The sequence below is a fragment of the Ursus maritimus genome, unplaced genomic scaffold, assembly GCF_017311325.1.
Source record: "Ursus maritimus isolate PB19 unplaced genomic scaffold, ASM1731132v1 scaffold_20, whole genome shotgun sequence".
In the NCBI taxonomy this organism is placed as follows: Eukaryota; Metazoa; Chordata; class Mammalia; order Carnivora; family Ursidae; genus Ursus; species Ursus maritimus.
The window spans coordinates 32,915,396-32,930,979 of record NW_024424453.1 but is presented as its reverse complement, the minus strand read 5'-3'; the positions used below and the strand labels follow the sequence as shown (position 1 = coordinate 32,930,979).

Below are 15,584 nucleotides of genomic sequence, written 5' to 3'. Positions count from 1 at the left end.
ACTGCATGACTATACTGTTCGGAGTGGTTGGTATTCCAAGCTTCCTTGTTTGATGCCTCTGCAGTCCTTCCTTGGTGAATACCTTAATACCAGTTGGTTTTCACCCAGTGGGTATAAGTCATATCATTCTTGGGTGATCAAAATTATTGAAATAACTACATGTTTGTTTTCTGTTATATCTCAGAGACACCAGCTGGTATTATCTGACCTGTCTGATTTTTCACCATCCTTGTATTTTTAATTCTATTCTTGGTTCAAGTCTAGTATTCCTGATACAGAGATAAATTTCTAAAATACTAATTAAACCTCATCACACTTAAATATTCTCAATTTTACTCCTCAGTATTTGACTTCCTAACATGTACCAATATAGCCCATGTGAAGAGCCTGATATTAACAAGGCATAGAAAATTTCTATCATACTCTTTCCTCAGAGAAGTGGGTGTCTCTAGTTAGATAATAAGGGAGACCATTTTAAGTGATTCTTCCCTGAATAAAAAATGTGTTTCAAAATAATTTGCCGTCTTACTTAGTAGAGTCTTCCAGTTACAAGTAGTATAACAATTAGTTGTAAAAACAGTAGCACACTTTCAAAAGGTGGTGGACAAATAAAAACCTACATATTCAAATAGTTTGTGTGCTGAAGCCAATAGTAAAGAAAGTTTAAAAGGAAAAGGCAAAGACAAATATAATTACTACCAAGGTACCTATGACCAATATTCTTCGAATTTAGCAAGATACAAGAAATCATGGAAAAAGAAGAAAGGAATTTGTATCTCAGTCTCCAACAAAAATATACACACATATTTAAACTTGAAAGTTTCATCTATTCGATGTAACAAAGTTAGCTGCAATATGTCCCCACTGATTCTTATAGCACCATCATTCCCCTTCCAAATTGTGGGTGGCTTCCAACAGACACATTGATGGTTGTGTTGAAGACAGCAAAGAGAGAGCTTTTCAAGATGTCTATCTCTCTGTCATCTGCTGGTCTTCAAAGGAGGATATGGCTTAGTGGCTGCTGTCCTTAGATCCTCTATTGCTCAAGGGAGAAAAGAAATCCCAGAAATAGAGAGAGGCAAAAGTGGCCATTTAGTTTTGAGTTGAGAAGTTCCAGAAGATTCTGAACATTGGTAGTTAAGCATGATTTCCAGAGTGGTTGCAAACACAAACTGAGTTTTCATTCCTGTCATCTTCTCTATCACTTCTCCCTCCTCACCAAAAATATACAGTAAAAAGAAGAAAACAGATTTTGGAATTTATATTCTCAGAAAAAACATCTAAGGTAGGAAATATTCCCCATAGAGAACTTGAAGATGAAACAGATATGGAATCAGTATGCAACCCCATATACACTTAAGATGAGGGGGGCACTTAGGCAGTTAGAGTAACTCTGCCATGCCAAAGGACGTTCAGTCTTTTAAAACTTCCAAGCTATGCCCAAGCTTTATTTGTAGGTCTAATTCATTAGAACATTTAAAAATGACATTCAGGATCAAAAAAAGGTTTAACTAGCCAATTATTTTCTTCCTGATGATACGCAGTCTTTTTCTAGGGGACTCTAGTTAAGCTACATGACCTCAATCTCAGAGATTAAGAATATATAACTAATACCTCCATCTTTTCTTTAGTAATGTATTTATTATAAATTTAACATCCATAATACATTTATATCACAGTGAATATATATTCATATGCCATAGAATATACATATAAAATTTATATATAACTCTGCTACATGTAATACATTCACATCATATGAATATTATTCAAAATATATTTTTGAACCAATACCAATAGATAATATGTTCTGTAGTTATTAATACATATATCCATCTTGTTATGACCACTTAGGTTAATATGTTCTATATCTGCCATGGATTAATAAGATTTAAATTTAAAAATTGAATCAAAGACAATTATAGTCAACTGTTTAGGATAAAAAGTATGGGGGATATTGGGCAACTGCATTATATTAACACAGTTTTGTAATGTGCATACAGTTGAAGAATCTATATGCCCATTGTTGCCTGCCATGATAAGTTCTGATATTTCTATAAAGTGAAGGTAGGAATTATAAAACATAGGTCTTTAAAATTGAGGTTGGATTTGTAGACACAGGTACAATCAGAGCTTCAAGGAACCTTCCGAAGCATCTGGTACACTTTATTTTATAGAAAAGGAAACCAAAATCAGACAAGCGTTGACTTCCTCAAAGCCACACAATTAGCTAGAGAAAAGCTAGAACTAGAAAGTAAGGGGTTTTTTGCTTGCTTGTTCTCACTTTTAGTCAAATGTTCTTTCTACACCACCATTAATATGAAAACTCAGGAATGTTTTCCTGCAACTTGTTTCAGGATGGAATAATGAAAACTTTTCAAGTCAGAGACTTCTGGCTGTCTCCCAATAACCATGTTCCCCTCCTTCCAGAGTGAAGGAATCCTCATTTTGGGTGGGCACATGTTTGCCCACTATGCAACCTCCATTCACAGCATTCCTTGCAGCTAGATGTGACCATATGACCAAGTGAGATAAGTGTCCTGTGGCAGCTTCTGGAAGCTTCCTTTCTTTTCTTATTTATTTTAGAGGAGGGTCAGGGACCAAGGGAGAGAGTATCTTAAGCAGACTTTTCACTGAGCACAGCCCGATGTGGGGCTTGTTCTCACAACCCTGAGATCACAACATGAGCCGAAACCAAGAGTTGGATGCTTAACTGACTGTGCCACCCAGGTGCCCTTTCTGGAAGCTTCCTTAAAACCCAGCTGACATTTACGTGTTGCTCTTCTTTTCCTCCTTTTTTCTGGTGAGAATGCAGACATGATGGTTGGAATCGGAGCCTCTGTCTTGGGCCATAAAATGCCCAAAGGGCCATATCTGTCCTGGACTGCCCACTTCCAGATTTTGTATGAGAACATATCATCTTCAATCTTATTTATGCCACTATTGTTTTGAGGCAGTACTCCAAACAAACCTAACCCTAATACACAGTTGAAGTACTTAAACAATCCTTCCAGATTTTTATGTTCCCTTTTTGGGTGATCTGGCTTTTTCCCATTTCCATCATACCCCCAAGAAAGGGAGGCAGAGCCTCTGGAAAAATGAGGAGGAAGTTGGCAAGACAAAGAAAAGAAAAGGCAGCACTTTTTGCAAAGGGGAGCATAACCTATGAGAGCAGTATGTCCTCACATTCCAACTCCAGGTCAAAGCCACAGAGGACCAGGATATGTCAGATGAAGGGAGGCAAGGCCAAAAATGGAGGGGTTTTGAAAGGAGCAGCCTCGCAGGTGGACTGGTGGGTATGTAGCATAGTGGTGACAGAACTGGGCTGGGTAGGGGGAAGGAGTGGGTCAGCCCTGAGCCCTCCCTGAGCCAGCCTGCCCCCTCTCCCCTTGCTGTGCTTTGTAGTGTGGACTATCGTGGGGCTCACAGAGCTGTGTTTGGGGGCTGCTGCCCAGACCAGCCACTGCATCAGTCTTGGGCCCCAGTATCTCAGGCCAGTGAGGACTCAAATGGGGCTAGGTAACCAGGGAGTCAACCCTGCCTGAGAACCCAGAGAGAGTGGCCTCCGGAAACCCCCAATGTAGAAAACACCTGGCTGGCCACACTGCAGGTACCACTCAGGAGGGCACAGCATGGATCAGAGGCACTTCCCTTCCAAATGGAGGTCTTATAAAATTTCCATCTACCAGCTGCCATTTTTAATTGAAACTGGAGAGAAGCATTAGTCTGATCCTGACACACAAATCCAATGAATTCAACCCAAAGCAGTCCATTAACACGAAAAGAAACTTACCTATTGGCAGGCCAGATTAGAGTTTGCCTCCCTCTCATTCACACCTTCCTCTACCCACCATAACCTGTGACCCCATGGGGGCCTGTTGAAGAAAGTTAAACTTAAGGAAGCTACCTTTTTCTTTGCACATCTGAATGTGGCAAGGGTGACTACTGGACACCGGTAACCCTAATATCAACAACCGTGGATTTTTAAAGATGAGAAATCTGCGTATAGGCTGCCAATCCTCTTATAGGAAGGTGTGGTACTTATATAACATCATGTCCTAAAGCACTTTGCTAAAACAAAAGTGTTTATTTACTGGGTACAAGAGTACAATTTTTTGTGGCCTTAACGTGAATTCTTTTTTTTTTTTTTTTTTAAAGATTTTATTTATTTATTTGACAGAGAGACAGCCAGCAAGAGAGGGAACACAGCAGGGGGAGTGGGAGAGGAAGAAGCAGGCTCCCAGCCGAGGAGCCCGATGTGGGACTCGATCCCGGAACGCCAGGATCACGCCCTGAGCCGAAGGCAGACGCTTAACGACTGCGCTACCCAGGCGCCCCCTTAACGTGAATTCTTAAGTGGCAATTGTCTACTTGGAATCAAAACAAAAAATGTATTTCCCTTATTGTTATTTTGGATACATCTGCGATCCAGTTGCAACATCTGGAATGTGTTGAATTTAGCTCTTTTTACAAACAAAAAGAATTATAATATTAATTTTGTTTTTTAAAGAGATGGATATTTACTTCAATTGGAGCTGTTTGATATAAAATATTCAGAGTGTTAGGAAAAAAACAGATTTGTCTAATTTGTGGCTTGAAACAAAAGCTTTTGTGATACTGGATTCTGGAGGAATTTTGGTTTTACTTGTCGGACTTTGCACAAATGCCCATTAAACATGTGAATGATCTGCTAACAAAGTAGCATTCCTTTTAAACAATGAGCGGAGATGTAAGAAAACCCAAATGATTTTAGACTAAAAACATAGCCAAGCAGTCTTTTGTTCATTTTAAAATCATGTTTTAAATTAAATAGGAAAAGAAGAAAAAAATGGGAATTTTTAAAAGTTCTTTAAGGAGAAATCTGTAATTTGGTATCCTGTGAGTTTTAAACTGTGTTAAAAAACTTTCCTATTGAGATTAATATTATTCTAAGTTACAAGGAGATTAAAATCCAAATTTTACCCTATATAATGAAGGCCAAAATTGGTATCTCTAACAGTAAAGTTTATTTGTAGCCTACTGTTAGACAAAAGAAGGAAAGTAAGAAACATGTACTAAACAGCAAATATTTTTTTTCCTGATTGCTTCATTTGAAATTAACTTATTTCTTTACAGATCTGAAAGTAATTCATGTCCTGCATGGAAAATTTGAAAGAGATTAGTATGATGAAGATAGATTCATAGTACTACCTCTCATAGATAACACAACTACTGCTTTTATATTGAAGTTCATCTCTTTATTCTCCTGTCAATTTGCTATATTTTAAAAAAATCTTAAATTTATCAAACCAGGAATCTGGATATGCATTTAACTAATCTGAGAAATAATACATCACGATATTTCTTTTTTATCTACTTCTGGAACAGTTAAAAATATTAACTAAAAAGAATAGCGACCAAAAAAAAAAAAAAAATAGCGACCAACCAAAAAAGCATTCAACAGGGAACTCATCATACCTTGTAGTTAATAGTAGTTTAAGAACTACAGGAAATAAAGTACACACTTGATTTCTGCCTTAAAGAATTATGGGTTATATGCAAGATGAGACGTGTGAAATCATTTAAAAAACAAAACAGGTTAGTAACTATTAAAATAGTTATTTTTGTGATTATTGAGACCATTTAAATGATTCTGTGGCTTAATCAGGATTCATCTGATTTCAGGAAACAGAGATTCACTAAAAGGAGACTTCATTGGAAAGATACAAGGTATACCGTAAAATTTAAGGCACCAAGGCACTAGAATCAGGAATTACTGAATTCTTGAGCTCTTAATTCAAATTATAATGGGAGAGAATCTGATTAATTCCGTTTGGCTCACTGTTCATTCCCAATCAGTTGTGGCCAGAAAAAAAAGGTCATGCAGCATCTTGAGTTGCCCAAGGGGCAGACACGATTGACACCTACATTATAGCCATCCCCTCCTCTTTGATAATAGAACCGACTTCTACTTTCAGGCAAGAATATGCCCAAGCCCAGAGGATGAATCATCACTAGTCCAGGTTAGTTATTATAAATGCATTTCCCTGAGACACCTGGGTGGCTCAGTCAGTTAAGCGTCTGCCTTTGGCTCAGGTCATGATCCCAAGGTCCTGGGATCCAGCCCCATATCCAGCTCCCTGCTCAGTGGGGTGTCTGCTTCTCCCTCTTCCTCTCCCTCTGCCCTGCTTGTGTAATCTCTCTCTCAAGTAAATAAATAAAATCTTAAAAATATATGTTGTTATATACGTATGTATACATATATACATATAATTGCATTTTCCTTTTGCCAGATATGCATTTTATGCATTTATCCAGACTCCTTTTGAGCTGAAAGTGGCTACATCACACAGTTCTGTCCAATGAGATATAAAAAGAAGCCTATTAGAAAAGATTTTCCTCTCAAATAAGAGAGCTAGAAGACAATCCCTTCTTTCCTTCCATATTCTTGACTCTGAGGATAAGTCTTGCATTATGGAACAAATCAAAGAATTTCAGAGGTGCTAATTCAGAGCCCTGATATCACAGAGCCTCAGAACTAATGCTGGAACTGTGAACACCTAGAGTTCATTTAGAAGTATTATTTAATCACTTTTAATCAGGCATTCAGTTACCTATATACAAAAAGTTAGGTATCTCTTCTGGGGCTGTGATAGAAGTAGATTCTTTCAGAAAAGGGTATGAGGACAGGAAGGAAATTATTGGTATGTCCGGTATAGTTTTTTATGAGCCAGGCATGGTGTTAAGTACCACATACACATCCTTTCATCTGTTCTGTTCTTCCACTGATCCTCTAAGGTAAAACAGTATTACCCTCCTTTCGTGGACAAGAAAATGGAGCTTCAGAAAAGGTAAGTAGCTTGTCTAATGTCATTAAGTGATAGAGACAACGCAAAATGAATGCAAGTCCAAGGACTTGCTATACTCTTCCAGTTTCACAGGTGTTGCCATCCAAAATTGCACATTACATACTTTGGATGCTGAAATAGCCATAAGAGAAGAAGATAATGGTGGAGTAGACAGAAAATTTCACAGAGAAGGAGAAACTTGACTAGATCTTCAAGAATAGGTAGAATTCAGAGAGGAAAAGCAAGTCTGGAAGAGCATTCTAAATGGAAGGAATACAGAAGGCAGAATTAGAAGGGAATGTTGATGAGATAGTCTGATTAGGGCTATGTAGGGTGAGGTCATATATGAAAGGGTTCTAAGAGCCAGGCTGAAAAGGTTAAATTTAATATGATAAAGCTGGAACAAGGGAATACTGGAAGGTTTGTGAGCAGAGCAAAAAGCAAAATATTGACAGTAGTTGATAGAGATTTAGTTGGCATGGATTCTGGTCATATAGCTATTGGAATCATCCAAGCACAAAACAAAGAGAACGAGATCTGATTTTTTTTTTCTTAACCAGGTTACCTGCTATGATCTGAAGGAAAGCGATAATTTAAAGGAAAACAAAGAACTTGATGACTGACCAGATATGTGAAATGACAAAAGAATGTTTCCTTTAACTATTTTTCTTTTTCCTTTTCTTTTTTTTTCAAGTATATGTGTATTCTCTGCTTTTAATGTGTCTTTTCTTTCTTTCCTCTGTGATTTTCTTTCAAGTTATGTTCTATGCTTCTGTCCTCTCACTTCCCTTTTCTTGCCCAGACTGGCTGAAATGCTAACTGCAGCTATACAAAACAAACCATTTGCCAAAAGGGAAGCCATGGTGGTTCTGAAACTATAGACAGATTTTTTTTTTCAGTCAATTCCACATAGGACACAGGAAAAATTCTTGGTGGGGAAAAGAAAACATCTTAGCTTCTCCTCTTTAGGGTGATCAAAGATTAATTTATGTGTGTTAATGAAGTAATTTTCAGAGCCTCACCTGCTAAGCTCTATATGCTAGCCCTGTGAATGTTGTATTTATTCACCTAATGTCTCATTTCTTTTCTCTACAGATATTCTCACTCTAAACTGAGGGGACCAGGGGCAAGAACAGAACTTTAACAAGTTGTTGGACCTCAGCACATTGTTGCCCTCAGCAGATTTCTTTGAGACTGTCACATTGCCTAACGAAAAGGCAATATATAGAAAAGCTCAGCAGAAATCGCACCCCTAACAGCTCTTCCTCTCTTTGGCAATTCCTTGAGATCCTAAAAAATGTTCTTTGAAGAGAAGGGACTGACTAATTTAAATAAGAGTTCTCATCTGGTTTGTTTAGGAGGATGTCCAGGAAAGAGGTGAAGCGCAAAGGCACTGAAAGGGTCAACATCTGGTGTTTACACCAGACATTTCCTTTTCTCTCGTTTGTGGCTTATGTCTCGTCAGTTTGGGGAAAGAAATTCTTGGAAATGAATGTAACTCTAGTTCATTACACTGGACTAGAACCTCAAGGAGACACCAATACCACTGCACCCTTTGCCTGAGAGGCCAATGAGGAAAAGAAAGAAGCCAGACTCCCACAAAACAATAAGAAAAGAACAAACAACCCAGAAGAAAAATGGCTAAAGGCTATGAACAGACCATTCACAGAAGAACCTGAACAGTCAACAAACAGTAGAAAGAGGCTCAACTCCATAAGCAATCAGGGAAATGCAAAGTAAAATGAAAACAGATGCCATTTCTTGCCCATCAGGGTGGCAGTTAAAGTGTGATAATATCAATATTGGCAGGTGAATAGACAAACGGGACTCTTAGTCACAGCTGTAAATTGATATATATTGGCACAGCACTTTAAAGGGCAGTTTCATGCGATCCATTAAAATTCGAAATGTGCATATTTATCCCATAAGCCAGAAGTCATACTTCTTGGTGTTCACTGCAGAAAAAGACTCATGTGGCTCCAATTAGAAAGGTTAGTTGCATGTTATTCATAACAATGAAAAAATGAAAATAACCTAAATGTCCATTGATCAGAGAAGGCTAAATAACTATGATATATCCACATTATGTAAAATTATGCCAGGGTTAAAAGGAGTTAGGTAGATCTATACAGATATTAGAAGTCTGTTGTTAAAGGAAAAAATCAAGTTATAAGATGCATACAGTATGATACTGTTCGTGTTAAAAACATATAATGAAATATTATATATTCTAAATATATATGTACTCCAAGTACAAATACATAGCGTAAGTATACATTTTCTACAAGTATACTAAAAGAACTATTATTTTCTATTAGTACAAGTACTTTCTGTAAGTACAAACACGACATATTTTACATAAGTACACAAAAGGGAATGCCTAGAAAAAGGTCTGAAAGAATTTATAACAAACTAACAGCTGTGGTTACCTCTGGGAAGCGATCTGGGATACAAATTTGGTGGTCAAAAGGGGACTTAAACCTTACCTTTAGTGCTTGTATGTTTTTTAAGAAAGGGAAACATCCACATGTATTCTCAAAAGTGGATAAGGAAAGGAAAACATTTAAACATAGAAAGAATAAAACTATGGAAATGGAGCTGAGAGTGACTAGGGGTGAGTAAAGGAAGATGGGTAAGTTCTACCAGCTTTTCTCCCTGTGCCTCCACAAGTGTTAAATAGCTTCTGCTTCTGATTTACAAAAGTCTGCTCAGTGATGCCTCCTGACTCAGAAAATCAGTTTCAAAGTAACTGGGAGGAATATATGTGTGAGTAGGAAGCCAATGGTATAGGCCAGGGCTGGAGATGAGGTTGTCAGACACTTCAGATTTGATTCCAACACTTGAGAAAAGGACTAAGAGATTCTCTAACAGGCAAAATTCAGAAGGAAATCTCTTTTTTGTTAAGTGGGCAGCCTCCTCAAGGGCTGACTGTGTTGGAGCAATTCACTGGTGTAGGCTGGTTTAGGTGTTGTTTTGGGGTTTCTGCTTCACTTTGATGGTACGTCTGAAGTTCTGATCCTGATCCTTATTAATGTAGATATATCAATGTAGATATAACAGAAATTACTAAAAAAAATGTTTTTTTAATGGGAAAAGACTCACATAGCCTACCTCTTTATTTGGCCACTCTCATGGAAACCAGGGATTTAATACATAACGTTGTCCCACTATATTAGCTTTCTTAAACCATGTAGTTTGCTAATATAGCATAATGGTTAAGAACTCACATTCAGGGGGCGCCTGGGTTGCTCAGTCAGTTAAGCATCTGCCTTTGGCTCAGGTCATGATCTCCATGTCCTAGGATTAAGCCCTGAGTCAGGCTCCCTGTTGGGCAGGGAGTCTGCTTCCCCCTCTCCCCACGTGTGCTCTCTCAAATAAATAAATAAAATATTAAATTAAAAAAAAAAGTCATCATATCCAGAAGCCTAACTGCTTTAAAAGCATCACTCTGATATTTACCACCTATGTGATCCGGGGCAAGTTATCTAACCTCTTTGTGCCTCTTCTTCCTTCTCTATAAAATTTGAATAATAATAGTACCTATTATTGTCATAAAGATTAGATGAACTGGGGTGCCTGGGTGGCTCAGACAGTTAAGCGTCTGCCTTCCGCTCAGGTCATGATCTGAGGGTCCTAGGATCCAGTCCCACATCAGGCTCCTTGCTCAGTGGGGAGTCTGCTTCTCCCTCTGCCTGCCGCTCCCCCTGCTTGTGTGCTTTCTCTCTCTCTCTCTCTCTCTCTCTCTCTGACAAGTAAATAAATAAAATCTTAAAAAATAAAAGACTAGATGAACTAATAGAAGTAAAATGGTCAGAATAGTACCTGGTACATAGAAAACACCCTATCAGTATCAGTAATTACTGTCATTGTTGTTACTTTTAACAAGTCAATCACTTTTCACAGTTATATATTTAGACAGATCTTATGAAGCCATCGTGAAGATTAGGTCGGCTTGGTTCAGACCAACCCCCAAATTCAGGCAACCTGCCTAAGAGTTTAGGTGCTGCATGAATAAACTATTACGCAGGTACTAGGGTTCAAGGGGGAAAAGCAGGGCTTAAGCAGCATTGCTCAGTGGACAGACATCTGTGCAAGTATGCCCAAGTGCACTGGAGGTGTATGCTGCTATGCTGGGCCATGTGAATACAGGCCCAATAGAAGCTGAGGCACCATACCTTGAGATTTGAATGGAATTGGCTCAAATTCAGCCTACATGTAGTGGGAATAGCACGATGTCTCTTCCTATCTCTCTGGGAATTCTGAGATTATGATTTATGTTTTCCAGGTCACTTCTGGTGCCAAGCTTCTGTTCCTGCTGAATTACTTCATCTGTGGATTGCCCTACTGCCCAGCATGCATTCCCTGGCTATACCATGTTGCTGTAGAGAGGGAAAAGAGACCCCTTCCTTTATATCCCTCACAAAACACCACTGGCACAAAGCTTTTGTGTACGTAATAGAATCTTACTAAAGGTTAGAAACAATAGAATGGCATTTTGTTACCGAGTCACAGGGCAAAGATTCGTATATCTTTTACCTCTTAACCCTCTTCTTAAAAGAGCTTTGGCTGACTTCATTCATTACTGATTTCAGTCAAGGTTCTTTGTTACAAGCAATAGCCGCAGAAATTTTGGCTGATTTAAGCAGGAAAGGAATCTCGCAGCAGACTGAAGAACCAGGTTGGAAGTTTGTGTCTCCAGAAATGACACATAAAATCATGCTGTGGAATTGGTCCAGTGAAGGAGCTCCAGCTGTCCCTGCTGGGCAGTGAATTACATCCCAGCTTGCACAATTGACAAGAGTAGACAGTGCAGCTCTAACTGATGCCATGGCTGCTGCTGCTGCTGCCACCTTCTCCAGAATGTATTCTCTGTAGTCCCTGCTTTGTGGCATCATTAGTCCCCTACTCAAAATTCAGAGCAGGTGCATTTCATTGGTGTGGTGTAAGTCACATGCCCAGGTCTAGCTGCAAGAGAGGCTGGGAAAGCAATCTCTCCCCCAAATGTGAAGGATTCTCAAATCCACCAATGCAAGTTGTTTATTGCTAATGTTCTCTGTGGCAGTGCTTCCTGAACTTTCATGTGCTTGTGTACCATCTGGAGATATTGTTGAAATGCAGCTTCTGATTCAGTAAATCTAAGGTGGGGCCTGAGATCCCACTGCACCCAGGTGATGCAAAGCTGCTGGTCTGAGGACCACACTTGGAGTAGCAAAGCTCTATAGCAAAGATTTTCAAATTTAGTTGCATATTGGAGTAACTTGAGAAACACTTTTAAAAAAAAATATTGGTGTCTCGGTCTCATCCTCAGTTGATTTAATTGATCTGGGGTAAGGTCTGGGAATATAAACTTTTAAAAGCCTTCAGATGATTACAATGTACTCATATTGCTTCTTTCACTTCAGGCTTCAACTTCTTGTCACTTTTCAAGGTTATCTCTTTTCTCCAAATTCCCAGATTTCTACTTTTCCAGCCTTGCTTGGTTTCCCCTTTAAATTTAATTACTGTCGCTTATTAGGCAGAACAATTTGACACTCTACCCTTTAGTTCCTTGGACCTAATTTTGCATACCCAAAGATTAAAAGAGTTCTCCTAGCTCAGCCCTTTCCAAAAGTATGTAACCTGTTTGTCTGGAAGAGTGTGATCTGAAGTGATCCATGGACAAATAGTGTTTTCAAACTTTAATATTTATTAATTTTGATATGAATTGCTAAAAAAAAGTAACACAATGAATTTTGATTTCATAAATACTACTGCTTAGGACAATGAGTCATTTTTTAAAATTAGGGTAAATAATATAGAGATTCAGAGCAGATACAACGAAAATCTTGAAAATGGTTTGTAAATGAATGAAGCTTGAGAGGGCTTATACTAATTATAAGCTTTCTATTAAAAATCCCAGGCTTTAGGAACACAAAAGAACTAGTAGAGGAATCAATATCGGCCTTTTTTCCTCTCCCTTTCCTTCTAGTCTTTGGAGGATAAGGAAGGAATACAGAGATTTATTTCTGAATTTATATGAATTATTCTACCAATCTTAATACATTAAAATGGCTACTGATTTCAATAATGGCTGCTGATCTTAAATAACAGGTTTTTTTTCTATTAAGTGAAGATTTCATAAGGTTTCAAGGAAATATCACCAACATTTGAAAAAGTCATTATCTAGACAAAAATAACTAAGAATTGAAAACTATAAGAATTGAAAATAGGTTAAATTCTTTAACCAGTTAATCTTTGACAAGAAAATGGGTGAAACATTTTTTTAAGATTATTTATTTTATTTATTTGAGAGAGAGAGAGAGAGAGCACACAAGCAGGGAGCAGGCAGGGAGAGGGAGAAGCAAGTTTCCCCGCCAAGGAGGGAGCCTCACATGAGGCTGGATCCCAGGACCTTGGGATCATGACCTGAGTCAAAGGCAGATGCTTAACTGACTCAGCCACCCAGATGCCCCCAGGTAAAATTGTTGAAAGTTCATCCACAAACCCACAAAGCCAAAAAACTCCTAAGTGGAAGAAAATTTTCAAACTGTCCTAATGACATCATTGTGAACTTTTTAGAACACCAAAGCAAAATAGATCTTAACCAGAATTATATCAACAGATTTCTTGGTAGCAACAGAAACTAGAAGATAATAGAATAATATGTTCAATACTCTGAGAAAAAAAGACAATTATAAACCTAGAATTACATATCCAGTAGAATTATCTTCAATGATCAAGAGCAAAATAAAAGTATTTCAGGTGGGGAAAAATCTGGGCACTTAACCACATCACACTCTCATTAAAGGAAATTCTATAGAATTTATTTTAGGCATAATGAAAAGAATCCAGACAGATCTGAGATATGCAAAGAAATGGTAAGCAAAATATTTTTATAAATGTTGGTGAGTCTAAAAACCATGATGTCTAATTTATAGAAGGAAAAGAGGATAGAACTAAAGTAATGAATAATAACAATACTTTATAAATTTGGAGGGGTTGTGGAGAGTTAAAACATCCTAAGAGCTTTGAATTATTAGAAGCGAGTAAAGACATTTATTAGTTTTAGACTTTAAGTTTACATGTTAAAATAGTAGAATCACCTTAAAATATACATAGAGTGTATTGCTCTAAGTAAATAGTGTTTTAATATTTTTCATTGTGAGTGAATCTCAAAGGGTCCTTTCTTATGAGCATCCCCGTTGAACCTTTTATGGAAACATCCCTCCAGGCTGGTTTTATATTTGTTTCTGCAAGGCATTTCAGATCCCTTGTCTGAGATCTTTTTGGGGAGGAGGAGGGGGTTGGGGAATCAATTTTTAGGTTTTGAGATTCTAACAACATGTAAGTGCTAAAAGTTAAACTTCAAACTCTTATGAAATGCAGGCAATAGGATTTCAAAATTTCATCAGAGTTAAATAATTTTTTTCTTTTCATCCAGAAATGGGACAAGCTTCCTCATCTGGTTATCTACTGGGTGTTTTATATTTTCCCTAATCTACCCTTTTCCTGAGGATGATGTCTTTCAGGGACAATGGCTTTCTGTAGTGTACTCGGTTCCAGCTCCCACCTTGAGGTACTTCAAACCCTTATCTCCTGCCCATATACTTACGGGCCTCAGGTAGAGACTAACAACATCTTGCCCACACTTAGGATTGCCAACTATCCTGGGACCTGGTTCTCTAAGGTTTGGGTTTTTTTTTTCAGCGCTAAAACCAGGAAAATTCAGGGCAAACTAGTTGATTGGTCATCTTACACTCCAGCCCCCATACTTAGGGCTAGAGAAGAATCAGTTTAGTAACTACTCTGGTTTTCAGTTTAATTTCTGGCATCTTGAAATTTCCCTTCATTTCTTGTAGGTTTGGCTGAATATTAAAAATAAGGTTAGTTATTATTTTATCCAGCAATGCTAGGTGTTGGTAGTGGGAAAGTTTTCAGGTTACAAAAGTCCACTACTATTCCAGCTCACAAAGTAACATTTCAATGCTTTTCATCAGCACAAAAGTGAAATTTGAGGATTAAAGTCCTAGATGGTTATCCCATGAGTAAAGAAAGCTGGAGTGGTTCCCAAACATGTGTGATTTGCTCCACCAACTGCCCTACAGCTCACCCTTGCTCTAGGCCTTGTTTCTCAGACCTTGAGAATGTTCTAGAATTCTCTAAGCAGGCCTAGTTTCTTCCTGTAAGGCCTAGAAAATAAACTCTTGCCCTTACAATTTAAACTCCCTGAGGAAAGAAATGTTTGCCTGTTTTCTTCAATTCTGTATCAGCAGTACTTGGCTCTAGTCAGTCAATACCATCAACACATTTCTTGGAACTAGTGAACACTGACCAACTTGGCCTGCCCTATCTGGTGTTTCTTCCATCCAACTCCATCTACGTCAAACTTGACAGAAAAGCGCCCAAGTTTGCGGACTTTAGGGGTCTCCTTCTTTATTGTTTATAGACTTAATTCTATTTTCTATTTTTGTAGGCTTTTAATCGATTTGGGGGCGATGATAGGGTAATCGTGATCGGGCTAATCCTACGCGTTCAGGGCGCCATTTTGAAACTAGAACCTAGAAGCATTAAATTTTTAAAAAATTTTTAACATATTTAAAGATGCATACTCATTTCAAGTGTACCTCAAAGGCATTTTCCGGGTGACACCTGTGTCGGGGGGGTGTCTGTCAGTCTGTTTCAGGGCGGTACTTCCCCGGCTGCGCAGTGCCGGCCCGCGCGCATCCCCTGTACACCCCCCGATCGGGGAGCCGACGTCCCCCCAAACCCCCCCCCCCC

General features: G+C 38.4%; 1 protein-coding gene across 1 annotated transcript in view; it reads left to right on the top strand.

Moving 5' to 3' along the window:
* The first annotated feature begins 3,098 nt into the window (after window positions 1-3,098).
* Window positions 3,099-15,584, top strand: part of DAZL (deleted in azoospermia like) — a 28,864-nt gene continuing 16,378 nt past the window's right edge. Inside the window, exons 1-2 of the mRNA XM_040636599.1 lie at window positions 3,099-3,296; window positions 6,778-6,830. Coding sequence (XP_040492533.1) covers window positions 3,099-3,296; window positions 6,778-6,830 — 251 coding nt within the window. The remainder of the gene's footprint in view (window positions 3,297-6,777; window positions 6,831-15,584) is intronic.